This window comes from Toxotes jaculatrix, chromosome 15 (genome assembly GCF_017976425.1).
Source record: "Toxotes jaculatrix isolate fToxJac2 chromosome 15, fToxJac2.pri, whole genome shotgun sequence".
Lineage (NCBI taxonomy): Eukaryota > Metazoa > Chordata > Actinopteri > Toxotidae > Toxotes > Toxotes jaculatrix.
The window spans coordinates 13,417,678-13,431,563 of record NC_054408.1 but is presented as its reverse complement, the minus strand read 5'-3'; the positions used below and the strand labels follow the sequence as shown (position 1 = coordinate 13,431,563).

Genomic DNA, 13,886 nt, shown 5'->3' with positions numbered 1-13,886 from the left:
TTAGTTGCATCAGCTTTGATTTCACCCTCACCAAGCACTCCTTAATGTACACACACGTCTTCAATGGCTTCTCGGTATGCCTATTTTAGTTTTGTTTGTGTTACGGCATCAGTAGGCTGGGGAAACGGAAAGAGTGGGAGGGATGGTAGGTGATGATGAGGCTTGTGCCTTCCTGACAGCTCGCACATTGTTGTAGAGTAAACCCACTATGTATAGTAGGTATTAAGTAAAGCCTTGAAATGTCAGTGCTTATAACAGGAGCATCACACATCTGCAGTTATATAACTTCATATAACTTATTATAAAAAGTGATTTGTGAGACCAAGTTGTTTGTTGTGTTTTTGGACTAATTTTTATGTGACAAAATCAGCTGGCTAATGTCCAGTGTCAACATTTCTGGTGTCATTCAGAGTGACAAAAGCATTTTTCTTGTTGCCAACAGTTAACAGGGTCATGTGTGCCACATGTCGTAGCGAGTCTATGTATTTCTGCATTTCTGTTTGTGTTTCATTTTTTTTAAATGGTCGCGATCAGCAAGTATTTTAGATGTGTTTACAGCAGTAAGAGCTTCGGACGTGGGCAGACGTTCTTTATCTTTTTCTGTTTTGTGGCAAGACTTGAAAGTAAATCTGCGGTCAAATTAGTCCTTGCTATCTAAAGCGCAGTTGAGCAGATAATTTCTTATATCAAGATTGTGGTTTCTTGCCCTTGGAAACACTGTGTTTTGGTGTGCTCCTGTTCCTCCTCTATTATGAGGCTTTGCCCTCAGAGTAATGCTGTTATTAGCCGCGCCTGAACATGCCTGGATGTACCACACGACTGGCAAAAAGGGCTTCTTAGGCTCGTTGCACTATGGTGTTTCAACACGCCGCCTCCCCAGAAAACACCACAGTGGAATTTTCCCACTTTGTTGGAGTCCATTACACATGAAAAATCTGTCTGCCTCCTGCTTCTCCCTGGCAAACTGCAGTTACACTCTGTGACCCTGTTTTCATCTGAATCAGGCACAGACACACAGACAGGCTCCGGCGTACTTTGCAAAGCCCATGAGCTGACCTTGCTTTGAGTGCTACAACTCCAGCACCCTCTTAAAGGCTTGATGAGCTGGCTGAAATATTACCCACTTGAGATACCGATGCTAGCCTCTGTCATGTTTTAATGAAGCCAAAGTCATCTTTGTCTAAGTGACCCAGCTTAAGGAGTTAATAGTTTGGGTCAGGGCAAAGCTTCAAGGCAGTGTTTTTGCCATTATGCATTTCCATGCCATAAGCGCAGCAGAAAGGTTGAGTTCTTTCTGCAGGTGATATTGTCTGTTCTTCCTCCATAAGCGAAATAAGGACTCTAATTACAATTGACTAGTGATTTTCTTCACTCCTCAGGGTCTTATCTCCCTTCCTCTCCCTGGTGCTGCTGCTGTGACACAGACAAGGAGAAATCTGGAGTCATAAGCATTCTGGCCTCGATTATAGTCATAAAAATGGAAGCCTAGCTCCGAGCAATTACCCCATGGGGGAGCAGAACAAGTATGAGAGGGAAAGAGTGAGACAGATTCAGAGGGGAGGGATACGGGTGAAGGAGAGTCCTCAGATATACAGAGGAAAGACAAAACACTCAGATATAGAGGGTGCAGAGGGTGGTGAGTGAAGGGAAAAGGACAAAAGTGAGTGTGTGAGCTTGATGGAGAGAGGCAGAGTCAGAGACGCTGTCACCTGTGAATGGTTCTCTAAAGCACTGTGGCAGGAGGCTGTCAACGCAGAGGGAAACAGAAAAGAAGGAAAAGAGGAAGAGGAGATAATCTGCTCCCAATGTGACATGATGTCAGAGGAGTGTGTGTGTCTGGCCTGGCACAGCACTGTCATTTTGAACCCAGCCCTGGGAGATCTCCTACCAACTAGTCTGTTAATACTCATCACCATCAAAGTCATCATCATCATTATCACTATAATCATTGCCATCGTCAACAGCACACACAGGGGAACCGGCCATTGGGGAGCAGTAGTTGTACTCGGGAAGGTGAAAGCACAGTAAATGCTGTTGTGCTGTCCTTGGAATGGCATGTGTCCACATGAGGAAGTTTAGGAAGTTGACTGGGTGAATCACCAATGAGGTTTACTAATGTCTCTGTATCGTCCTACGCGCAAACATCTTACAGATGAGTTTCTCTAAATGACTGATCCTGAGGTAATCGCATAAGTCACTGCAGTCTTTGTTCACTACAACAACCTCCAGACTGACAGTCCCTAGATTGCTTATTCTCCTCATTTTGGCCTGGAGCGATGTTCTTTTTGTCTGACACAACGCTATTGATCTCTTAGCGGAATTGTATGTTCACAGGTCTACATGAATTGCGCTGACTCTGTGATTGCACTCCTGCAGCATTTTGGCTTTTTGTTCCAGTCGAGGAGATACAGATTGCCTTTGTGAGTTAAACTCATTTACTGGCACTATGCCTTGGTATTATTATCAACAGCATCATGTTAGAGCTTTTGTTGAGGATCTACATCTTGTAGCTGCACAAAACAATAGCAGGCCCAGTACAAAACTTAGATCCAAAGAATATTGGATTTTATAATACTGGGGAAGACTTTTGTAATTTGCATCTGTAAATCCAAATCATGCTGTGAAATCAGAGCCTTTAGTAACGAGTTCAACAATGTGTGGGAGACATGAACTCACACAACAGTTAGCTGTCACATAGTGTTTAGGTTTAACATAAACAACATTATTTTTTGTTTGTTAGTTTTTTTTAAAGCAGGAACTGTGTCCACTGCTTGACAGAACTAAATTTGAAATTACTTTAAGTGATGCCACATATTGCTGTTCACCTCACGCTGTGAATGCTAAGAAGGCAGAAATGCAAAGATATTTACTTATTTACTTTGGTGATTTAAATTGAGGGAGAAAAGAACATTCATCAGCACTGCATTGCATTTAGCCTATTGCAAGCATGTTCCTTCTGTTTGCCCAAACCACCTGTGCCGCTCACACTTCACCAACAAGGGCTACAAAATTTCAGTAATTTTAAGATTACTTAGTAATTGAAAATGAGCCACGTGGATGAACACATAGATGGGAAACTCCTCGCAACAAAAAGAATTTGTGAGGGGGAAAAAAAAGAACCTGGAAACTCATTTTTAAGATTATTGTTGGATCTGTTCATGAGCACTGACACGATTTTTCTTTCACTCCCCCCTCGTACAGTCTGTCCTCTATGTCTTTGTTATTGACAGCCTTTCTTTTGTTGTCATTCTCTTGTGTGGCAAGCACTGGCTGCAGCAATTGCCAATACAGATGACAGCTCCTTTAATAGCATTCACCACACAGATGACAGTTCCTTTAATGGAATTTTAATTATCAAGCCAAATTGTAACTTCCTTTTCATGTTCAAGTATAAGAAAAAAATGATGTTCTCTGGGGTCTTACTCATCTTTTATTTGAAATGCTACCAACATAAGATTATTTATGGAGTAATGAGGTCTAGATCATAGGATTATAGTTAGTTAGTTATAGATTTTTTAATAAGCATTAACATTTCAACATTCCTAACATTTCAAGATAAAACACGTCTTCCACATAGTGTACACCAGTTCCAGTCTCATTTGTTCTGTCTGTTAAGGCAGTGATTTGAGCTCTGAGTTAGCTAATGGAGATTCCTTCATCTTCACAAAATCATTTTGTACTACCATGTGACACCATTTTTTCCTACTGCTTTTAGGTCTACCACTAGGTAGACAGGTTCACAGGTTTTCTGGGAAAACAGAAAATATATTTTAATCTTACAGTTAGAAGACAGAGAAGCTTCTGTTTATGAACAGCTCTGCTCTGTTTGGGTGGTTACTATGAGCCAGTTGGGATGATGTAAGAAATACATGTAGATGGCGATTATGTTTTGCAACTCAACACAGGGGCTCAAACGCCTATGTGTGTACACATGGCCATTGTTTTTGGCCAGCATGAAATCATATCAAGCAGAAGTGTTCAGGCACATAATAGTGGTCACCATGGTGGTAGATATGATTGGAAACTGGGAGCCAGCAATGACTCCGATCTGCACCAGAAAGCCAAATCTTTAAGGAAACCAAGTCCTACAAAAGGATTATCCTGCTTTCACCTTAAAATCCGTGTCTGTATATATACAACTGCAGTATGTCAATTTGCTCTCAACAGAAGAATTTCAAAAAAATCATTTTAGTAGCTCTGCAAGTTTTCTGCTATAAATGCTTGTAATGTCACATTAGAAATCCTGGCAGAAATGATGTCCTATTGTAAACTTGCTTTTCCATTATCTGAGAGTGAATGATGTTTCACATTTCTGTTTGTGGCTTCTTGTGACATTATCAGCTTATACAGTATAAAAGCTCTGGCGCAGCTGTGGGTGCTAAAGCAATTTTCTCCCTCTGATTCACCTATAGCTATGCCTGCGGCTATATGCTCCCTTACCTCAGCAAGCCACTTTACTGTATTTTTAAATGCCTTTCTCTCCAACATGGTTATTATAATTCTGCTACGGTGGCATGACGCTGCAGCCAGTTTCCTAAAACCTTAGTATTGTAACAAGGTGACTTTGTGACAGTTTTTGTAAGTAATTGCACTGCGTGGTTCCTCCAGGTCTGGTCACACAGCCTGTTCTGAGGCCTGTTCTCTTTGCTCACACCTCAGGCCTGCTATTCTGTCCCTCCCGCTGCAGAAATCCTTTAACCTCTGCTGTCACTCTCCCACTGTGCAGCAGAGTTGCTGGAATGCGTCTGCCACGCTGCAGTGAGGGTGCAGGACTGCCAAGCCTCATTGCCACTTAATGAACAAACATATTTCTGGTAGATTCTCATCTTTGGTTAAGAGGAAAAGCCATCTGCAGTAGTTGTGCAAAATGGACGTGAAAATCACAAATCAACACGTAGCCCTTTCTCTCCAGGCCGAGGCCCAAATCACAGCACCACCGAAACACACTTTACCTCAGACTCACATGAGTTGCGCTCAAGGCAACAAGAACTATTAAGGATACGATCTCAAGTTTTAATTAATAGAGGGATTTAGACACTCACTACTAAGGATTAGGCGAAGATTCCTCTGATGTATACCTCGCAATTATTCTTCTGCCATATAAAAGAAGGTGCTGAGTAACTGAGAATATTCAAACATAATTTCACACATCATTGCCTCTGCATCACATTATCCTTATTCATCACACATATATGTGACATGTATGATGTTGTAGGTTCCTTGTCTTATACATACAAGGTGATGATGAATTTGCTCAGTATCTAGGTTGCGTCCATGATGAATCTTGCATGACATTGGCATGCATTCCTATCCGGACATGCCAGTTAGATAGATCACTGCTTGGTATATTTTTTGTGAATCATTTGGGCAAATGTGACTTTGTAATCACACCAGCTACAAGTTAATATTCTGTATGATGTGTTTGGAACATACACATGGACAGCAATAGGAATGTAGAGTGATTTGGAATAAAGTGTAAATGTTATAATGCTTTTATTTTCCACCATAAATTTAAGCCAACCATTTTTCAAGACAGAATATTTGATACAAATTTTTTTCTGGAAAATCACTTAAAGACAAAGTTGTAGTAGACTTTGATTCCAAGATTTCATTTTGACTTAATACAGAAAAATCTTCCATTATTAATTTTTACCTGCCCAACAAAGCATTAGATATGCATTAAATGTATTGGATAATGTATTCAAGTTTCCAGAATTGAAAGCTGTAAGCAGAAATACGCCAAGGCTTAATGCAGGGTATGCTGACACAAGTGAACATTTTCCATGGTTGTCCAGTTGAATTCACTTTTTAGGGAGGGGAAACAACAATTCATGAGTGTGCTGGTCGACCATTTATTGTGTAAAAGATGCTTGAACCTTGATGGAGAGATTTTTCATTACATCAGAACATCTGTCCTACGTGGGTTGAGGAGCTTGGCTTGATTGACATTTTTGAGTGTACCACAAACTCAGCAGCCTCTCTTTTAAACAAGGTAAATGAGCAACATTCTTATGAGGTTCATACAATAGTTGGGTTGTTGCTTGTAGTGATTTAATAATGCCAAAATACTGTTTTTGTGTGCTAGTTTGTTTACTTACGCAGTTAGTTTGTGTGGGGTGCATTTGTAAGTCAGTGTATATTAATACAGCTGCAGAACACTTAGGGTTTATGTGTGCTTAAGCTTCTCTTATATATGCTCAACCACGGCTGTGTGCTGAACCAGCAGCAGGCAGAAGCCACTTCAGGCATTTCAGATAGTTCTTGTATTGTCAGCAGCACCCATAGAGATGACATGGAAGTGTGTACATTGGTAGCGTGGTCTGCCAGCGTGTGTCATATGTTTCTTTAGGGCCCGGCTGAGGACACAAGCGGACAGGATCTGATTCAGCTCTGGGACTACAGGCAGATCAGACCCAACAGGCTCATTGTAACGGCAAATAAAGGCTTTGGAGGCCTTGTTAGTACAGGATAGCCGGTCACCCATTGTCCCTGTCATCTCCTTCCACACTAAGCCTAGTACTGACCAAGGGTGGGCCCACACCCTTTAAATAAGCATAGGCCTTGTTTAATGGTCATTACTGTTGTGCTCAGCCTGTCTTAGTGAATCATTATGCTGAATAGATGTGTCCCTTTCTATGTAGGGACCAAGCATGGAAAATGCAGTGAATTTCACAGAGCAGTAAGTGCTCTCTTTCCATGGCTAATTTGAGCCCCACTTACAAGTGTGATCCCTGTCCCTGTTCCATCAGACCAAGGCCCATTTTGGCACTTAGCCCTGTGCTATCATAAGCTAATTATGGCTATATTGAATCCATATTCATAGTCTTAATGAGTCATGCAGAATAAAGAAAGTCTGTTGAAATGTGTGTGAGAAAAAGACCACTTTAGAGAGAGCCTGAGGATGTGATAGTAAAGAGGCATGGCAGTAATCCTCAGTGCCACCTGAGAGGCCTGTAAACTCAGCATGACAGAAATGGTGCAGTGTTTTTTTAATGACCAGCTACAGAAAGGGAGAGAGTAGGCCACCTGACTCTGCCATCCTCACTGATGGAAATTGTGCTCCAATAATAAAGAAAGTAATTTAATGAAAAAGACCTTATAAATATAAATAACAGTGTACCAATAACCACATGACTGACACAATGATTCTACAGCTGAGAGCAGGGCTGCAACCGGTTTGCCAAGAGATACAGACCTGGAGGACAGAGCTCCATTCAGGAAGCTCTGAACTGCCTCCATGCTTCTCCTTAGTTAGAAAACAGCAGGGTCTGGGCAGGCATGCAAACAGGATGAAGGCGGGCATGAAGGCGGGATGCCTGTCTGTGATAGGCTTGGAGCAGCCCTGAATATCAGTAGTGACAAAGACCTCTGTGCCTTATGGCTGCAGCAGATGTCTCTTTTTGCTGTGCTTGATCAAGATCATAGACCATCTAATCAGTGGGAGTGAAGGCCAACCACTTTGTCAGAAGTATTAAGAAAGGCATAGCAGTTTATTTTTCTCTTGCCTGGATGTGCTGCGCTATAATGAGTGCAGTCCAAGATGAAGTCGCTGGACTTGAGAGGAAGACACACTGCCAAACAAAACAATTGGATTATGAGCTTAAAAGACAGAAGGCACAGAAATGGTGGGCCAAGAATAGTGACATTTGCGGGAGCAGGAATTCTCCATCTTCATTCAAAAAGTAAACAGGGCAGTAATGTCTGTCTCTCACCATATGTGTAATCATTTTTTCATAAGCAGCTGCTACATACTCATGCATGACGTGCATACTGTAGCTCAGTAAGCTTTATCTATAGCTTTATTTATTTTTATCTTTCAGGCTGTTTCTGTGGAGATGAGTGAAAATGCATATGTATGTCAATGTGTTTTTATACCTTATTCATCCTGTTAATTCTCCTGTTTTGTGACTGTTTCGAATCAGGCCATAGCCTCATCCTCCCAGAATACCGTATCTAGCATCAGTGAACTCTATTTACATATTTGAATGTTCATGTTTCCTCTCTCTCCTTCCTCTTTTTAATGTCTATGTCCATATGGATAAACCCCCCCTTGTCACTTTCACCTTATGTTCTCTCTCTTGCACATTGGCGGCAGAATCACACACTGGAGTGATTTCAGATTTGTATCAGGAAGCCGTGAGATTGCGTTTGAATCATTTCTCCCTTTGTCTCCCTCGTTCTGCATGCATGTGTAGCTCACCCTCTTGTCACTGTTAGTCAGTGTCTTTTCTCCCACGAACTCTACATTGAAGGCACAACCTTAACTTTAATCCCAACTTTCTTTTGCAAAGTCCTCTTATTATCATATCCCTTTAAATGCATACAAGATGTAGCTGCCTTTGTCTGTGTGCAGAAATAGTTCATAACTGTTAAATTAAATTAAACGGTTCTCCAGCTTGTACTGCCACATTGTGCATCACTTTGTAGAGTTTGTGAGAGAACAGTCCATATTGTTGGTGACCTTCAGGGCCTTTGAATGATGATTTGGTTAAGTATGTACACAACTAAGTGCTCAGATCTCAAAAACTTGCTAAAAAGCAAACTGATGTTTTATAACAGCCAACTTTTTTAAATGGATGCTGTGTCAAAAGCAGCTCCTGAATTGAATATGCCCTTCTCCCCTTGACAGTTTGAACATATGTAATATAGAAATACATTTCAGGACTGAGTCAAATCTGTCTCAAGCTAAGTAAGAATGGAAACGGATGATTGGTTGGAATGACGGGCTAAGATTGGCAATTTGTCTAAATCTTTCAGTAGGGGTGTTTGTCACACGGGGGATTGATGGCTCATTTCTTTTTTGTGAGTAAATCAGTGTTGTGGCCAATCTGTCTCTGTCCTGCTCGCAGTATGTGCTCTGTGTTAGCGTGTGGGTGTGTATTTACATCAGGAATGAAAAGACACTGGGATGATCACTCTTAGCCCTCCTGGGGAGTCTGCCTTTTACCACTGGTTTGTGCTGGGCAGTAAAATAATGAGGATAATGACCTGAAAAACAAAATATAATCTACTTAATCATTCTTGGTATATAAGAAAATTGCGCTGCTTTTTTAATTGTTTAGGCAAGTGGCACATCAAAAAGGCAATCTTGAAGAAATAAGTAATAAGCCAATTAATCAAACAATGAATGTAATTTCAATGACAGATAACAATACTTCTGTTCTAAGTATTTAATTTGTTTAACTGTTTGCTTCTACCAATATATATTTTTAAGGCACTGCACATGACTAACATATGGTCTCTATTTTTGCTTGTGGAATTAAAGACATTTAACAGAAATAGCAGGAAAATGCATAGAAATTTGAAAACATTTTTAGCCATATCCACCTGCAGTAACACAAGTTAATGGGCTTCCCATGCATCTCAGTATGAAATGTTTTACTTGCAAGTTAATCACAGTGGTTCAGAGTACAGTTAGTCGTTTAGCTTCCCTGTTGGTACTTTCTAACAGATACCAGCCTCACCACGTGTGTACTGCAGTGCTGTATTTGCTTTGGTAAGTTGCTGTTAATGCAAGCTAAACATTTTCTGCAGCAACATCACATTAAAAGCTTTCTGTCGATTAACCCTTGGAGGCTTTTATTATTTATTTATGCTAGAGGAAAGGTGTTTGTCATAAAGATTAGCATTGCTTTGTTAGCTGCACTATTGTTCAGTAAAAATTGGTCAACACTACAAGATGTGAACATATTCCATGCTAATTTGTCAGCAGATTGGTTTTAAATATTGCAAAAGGAGAATGTTATCAGAGGACACTGCCACAGTGAGATGCAGTCTTTTACTGTGGTTTGTGCAATTCATCACACCACCAAACCTTCACCATGTCATAAAGGTAGACAATAGCTTTTACTGTACCATCCTGTCCTTTTTTATTTATATTTAATAATAATAGTAATAATATATATATATTAGGCATCCTGGGCAACAACATTTCCTTTGGAATGAACAATAATAATAATAAAAGTCTACTTATCTTATTTACACCATACACACAGCACAAGATTTTAATCAGGGGGTTGCTCCTGGCTCCGCACAGTTATCCCAGCCACATGAAAAAATGTCTTTACATTAAGGAAACAGGACATAGCAGTTTTTCCTCCCTGCTCCCTCTCACTGCAGTCAAGCTTCACTTATCTACTGAGGTAGAGGAGAGGAGAGCAGTGGAGGGTTTGAAGCAGTAGTTTGGGGGAGGGGTGAGTAGAGCATGTCTGTAACCTGGAGGGAGATTTCAGTGCACCCTCAGGGAACATGGGGAGAGTAAGTGTGAAAAGGAGGCTGGTCTTAGTGTACTGTAGGGTGACTAAACTTCCTCAGACATGTCACAAAAGAAGCTGGTCTGTGTGTGTGTGTGTGTGTGTGTGTGTATGCAGCTGGTTGTGACTGTAATTGACCGTGGTAATGGACATTACATGGGACAGCTAAGGATAGAAAGGCAAGGATCCTACCAACTGTACATAGAGCTATGGTGAGTGAGGCCTTTTTGCAAGAAAACACAACTATTAGCACTAGAGAGCAAATATTCTTTATACGGGTAGCGGTGTGGGGGAGTAAAAAGGCATTTCTAGGGTATGCAAATTAGTGTATATGTGTGTCCCATAATTTTTCTCTCTACAAAAGACCCTTAGTTTGTCTTACAGTGTGTCATGATGCAGCGCTCAGAGCTGGAGAGCTGTGCAAGTAATAGCCTCGCTCAGGCTAGATAATTAGTCAAATGCTGATTTCTACTCGACTCCCATAGGAGCAGTGCCACCAAGGCTAAATATCACCCACTGAAGTGGTGCTTATCTCTCTGTGTGGGCTGGAAAAATGGCAGTACTATATAGCCTGTGTGTGTGTGTGTGTGTGTGTGTGTGTGTGTGTGTGTGTGTGTGTGTGTGTGTGTGTGTGTGTGTCTATGCCAAAGTTTGTGTATGTACATGGTCTCTATTTTTAAGCTACTTGTGAGCAAACATTTTTTTTTGGAATTGGCTTGTTTGCAGTACATTAAGCTTCTGTTTTGTCTTACCATTAACCTAAGTGCACAGCAGTGTTGGAGCAAGCTGTCAAACCGTCAACCAGCCTCCCACATATTGACTTCACATTTGTCGAATCTGTCAATAGAAGTCAATAAAGCTCTCTCTGATGAGAATGTATATCTTTTTTTTTTTTTTGTTGTTGTTGTTTATTCACAGGAGCTCCAGTTTGAGCGGCTAACTAGGGAGCTGGAAGTGGAGAGGCAGATTGTGGCCAATCAGCTGGAAAGATGCAGACTTGGAGCTGAGTCGCCAGGCGCTGGTAGCAGCAGGTAATGAGAAGGTGCACACACATACACACACACAGCCACAATCCAACACATGGCTTTTTCATCCTTCACAGCAGTGGCCATATTCCATAGTGTAACCTTATGGCATAGTGATGGAGCAACCCAGTATGCTTAAATCTGTCTTATTGGACAGAATTGCTTCAGTGTTACCTAAGCTAATAAAAGTCAGTTGGTAATTTAAATGTGAAGAACTTGTCCTTCTAAATTCACTCTAAAGTTTACACTAAAGTTGCTTTTAAATTAAGCTGGCATGAAAATATATACAACTGACTTTGTGGGCAATATATTAAGCCTATGTTTATCAGTGACAGCATGTGAATGTGCATGATATTGGAGTGTTGTTTGCTCAGCGAAGCACTGCTGTCAGTGTGAAAGAGCTTCTGAGTTTGTTCTGGGAACTCTTTCCCACTTCATCAGCTAAGACACCAGGCTGCCTGATCATCACGCCCCAGTGACCACACATTCTGTCCTGTCTGCTGCGGCTCAGACATGTCAGGTTCATTCGTAAAGCTCAGTATCACATACAATATCCTAATGGGCTTCACAGGCTCACTGTGAAGAAGGTTTGACACCAGCCTTGTATTGTCACATGGTTTGGTGGTTTTCTTCAGTGTCATTTGTCAGTGATGAAAATGATGCACCGATATGCAGGCATAATGTTGAAAATCAATACCGGTATCCTCACAGATTCCACATATACCCACATATACTTTGCTTAAGAGCATGAGCTCATGTCTACAGAAGATGGAAGATTTGCATACTGTTCACAAATGGCCATCTGATCCACATTCTGATTCCTGGTTTGAGCTGCATTTGCTCTCAAATGGAGCTTGATGCAATTGGGATATATCTAAATTCATGACACTTGGTCTCAAAAGGGCCTGTAATGGCACTCTGTGATTTTTGGCTGGCTTTGTGATAATAAGCCCTGTGCCCTTACATGATGAATTCTTGTACTCCAGCCTGCATACCTACGAAATGCACCCACCTACTACCAGCAGATTGCAGTACTCAGGAGTAAAAGTGTCCATTTCCCCTTTCTCCCTTTTTAGAGAGGTGCAGGTATAGAGCAACTTCAAGTGCTATGAAAAAGGTCTGGACACCAACTCTGAAAATATACACAGCCAGCCTATTTACTTTCATTTCCTCTTAAAGAAGTACTTTTTTTTTTAGACCTCAGTTTTAGTGTATCCAGCCAGGCTGTGATCATATTTGGAGGTAAAACAACACACTACCTTTCCTGTGGCTGTCCTTTATTCACTCACTCACTTAGTTATAACAAACATTTAACAAAAGTGTGCCACCTCGAACTTCATTTTAGAAATAAAGCTACAGAACCAGGAAGTCTTCATTAATCGATCTAATGACAGCCTCTAATATGAAAGGGTTTTTTGTCTGCCAGTCACTATGAAAATCAGCAGTCAACTCATTGTCTTAATTAACTGTTCCATTAGCAACAGGCCAGTATTTAGCTAGTTTGGAAAAAAGATTCACAGTATATTTCTCCATAGTTAGTAAATACTAACATGAATTTGACCGATAGTAAGTAGTTAACTGTCTGCCAAAACATTAGCCATAATAACTAAGTTAGCTGACATGGTATCAACGTCCCTTGGTTTCAATAGTAAATCTCACTAATAACCCATCATTTATCAGTTGTTTTTATCAATAACCCATAAATAACAGATTATTGAGTCTAACCCATTATTTATTTTTTGCTTCTTTTTTTAAAATTATTTCTACATAATAAAGCTGTAGACACAATGGACTGCATGAAGCCTGAAGTAGCTCTGTAATTTCTCAAATAGTTGCAGCAGCCTCAGAGAAACGTATTTATTCCTTATTTCCCTATTTACCAGTTCATTTTAGAATAAACATAATTTTAGTAAGAACCATTACTTTTATGTCTTGTCCTTATTGCTTTGTAAATTTGCTTAGCTGGTGAGTTAGAGCAGCAGGCCAAAAAGAGTCAGCAATGGATGTGGCTGTTTTGACTGGTGCTATTGTGGAGCTGTTGTGATTGCCAAAATCTCAATAGCATTTTTTTTTAAACATTCTTCTTACATGTGTCTGGTGCCTGCCAAATAAAAATGGTTGTCGTGTTGCCACTGGCTTGATTTTGCAATATAACGTTGTGTCATTACAACTTTTATCACCAGGTTGTTAGATCTGTTAGACTAAAGAAAGGTAAAGACCTACCTCAGCTCCAGCACACAGCCGATGAAAGGAGCAATATTATTAAAAGGTGCTTTTGTCTTTGCTACAAATGTAATTTTACTCCTGATTTGTCTGAGATAAAACACTTGCTCCCAGCTGTCTGTTGCAGTCCTTCAGGCTAAGATGATTATTTCACAATATGCCTATTGAGGATTAATGTTAAAATTATTAATGGTGATAGAATTGAAATACAAACCTTTTCAACCGAAGTAATTTTAAAAGGAATCCAGGAACCAAATATGAAACTCAGGCCCTTTACCTGCTTTGCCACTGGGATCGAAATTCCTCAAGCTAAAGTTCTTTGCCTGCAAAAAAGTCTTGCTTTCCATTGGCCCCAGGAATTATCTGAGTGACATTTTTTGTTCAA

The 13,886-nt window shown here is 40.5% G+C and overlaps 1 protein-coding gene across 4 annotated transcripts in view; it reads left to right on the top strand.

Annotated features, from left to right (window-relative positions):
• The window catches only part of LOC121194254 (plakophilin-4-like), a 75,509-nt gene that overhangs the window by 20,790 nt on the left and 40,833 nt on the right, over window positions 1-13,886 (top strand). For all 4 annotated transcript variants that reach the window (XM_041057007.1, XM_041057005.1, XM_041057006.1 and 1 more), the window contains one exon: window positions 11,172-11,284. In XM_041057007.1, the coding sequence (XP_040912941.1) occupies window positions 11,172-11,284 (113 nt within the window). The remainder of the gene's footprint in view (window positions 1-11,171; window positions 11,285-13,886) is intronic.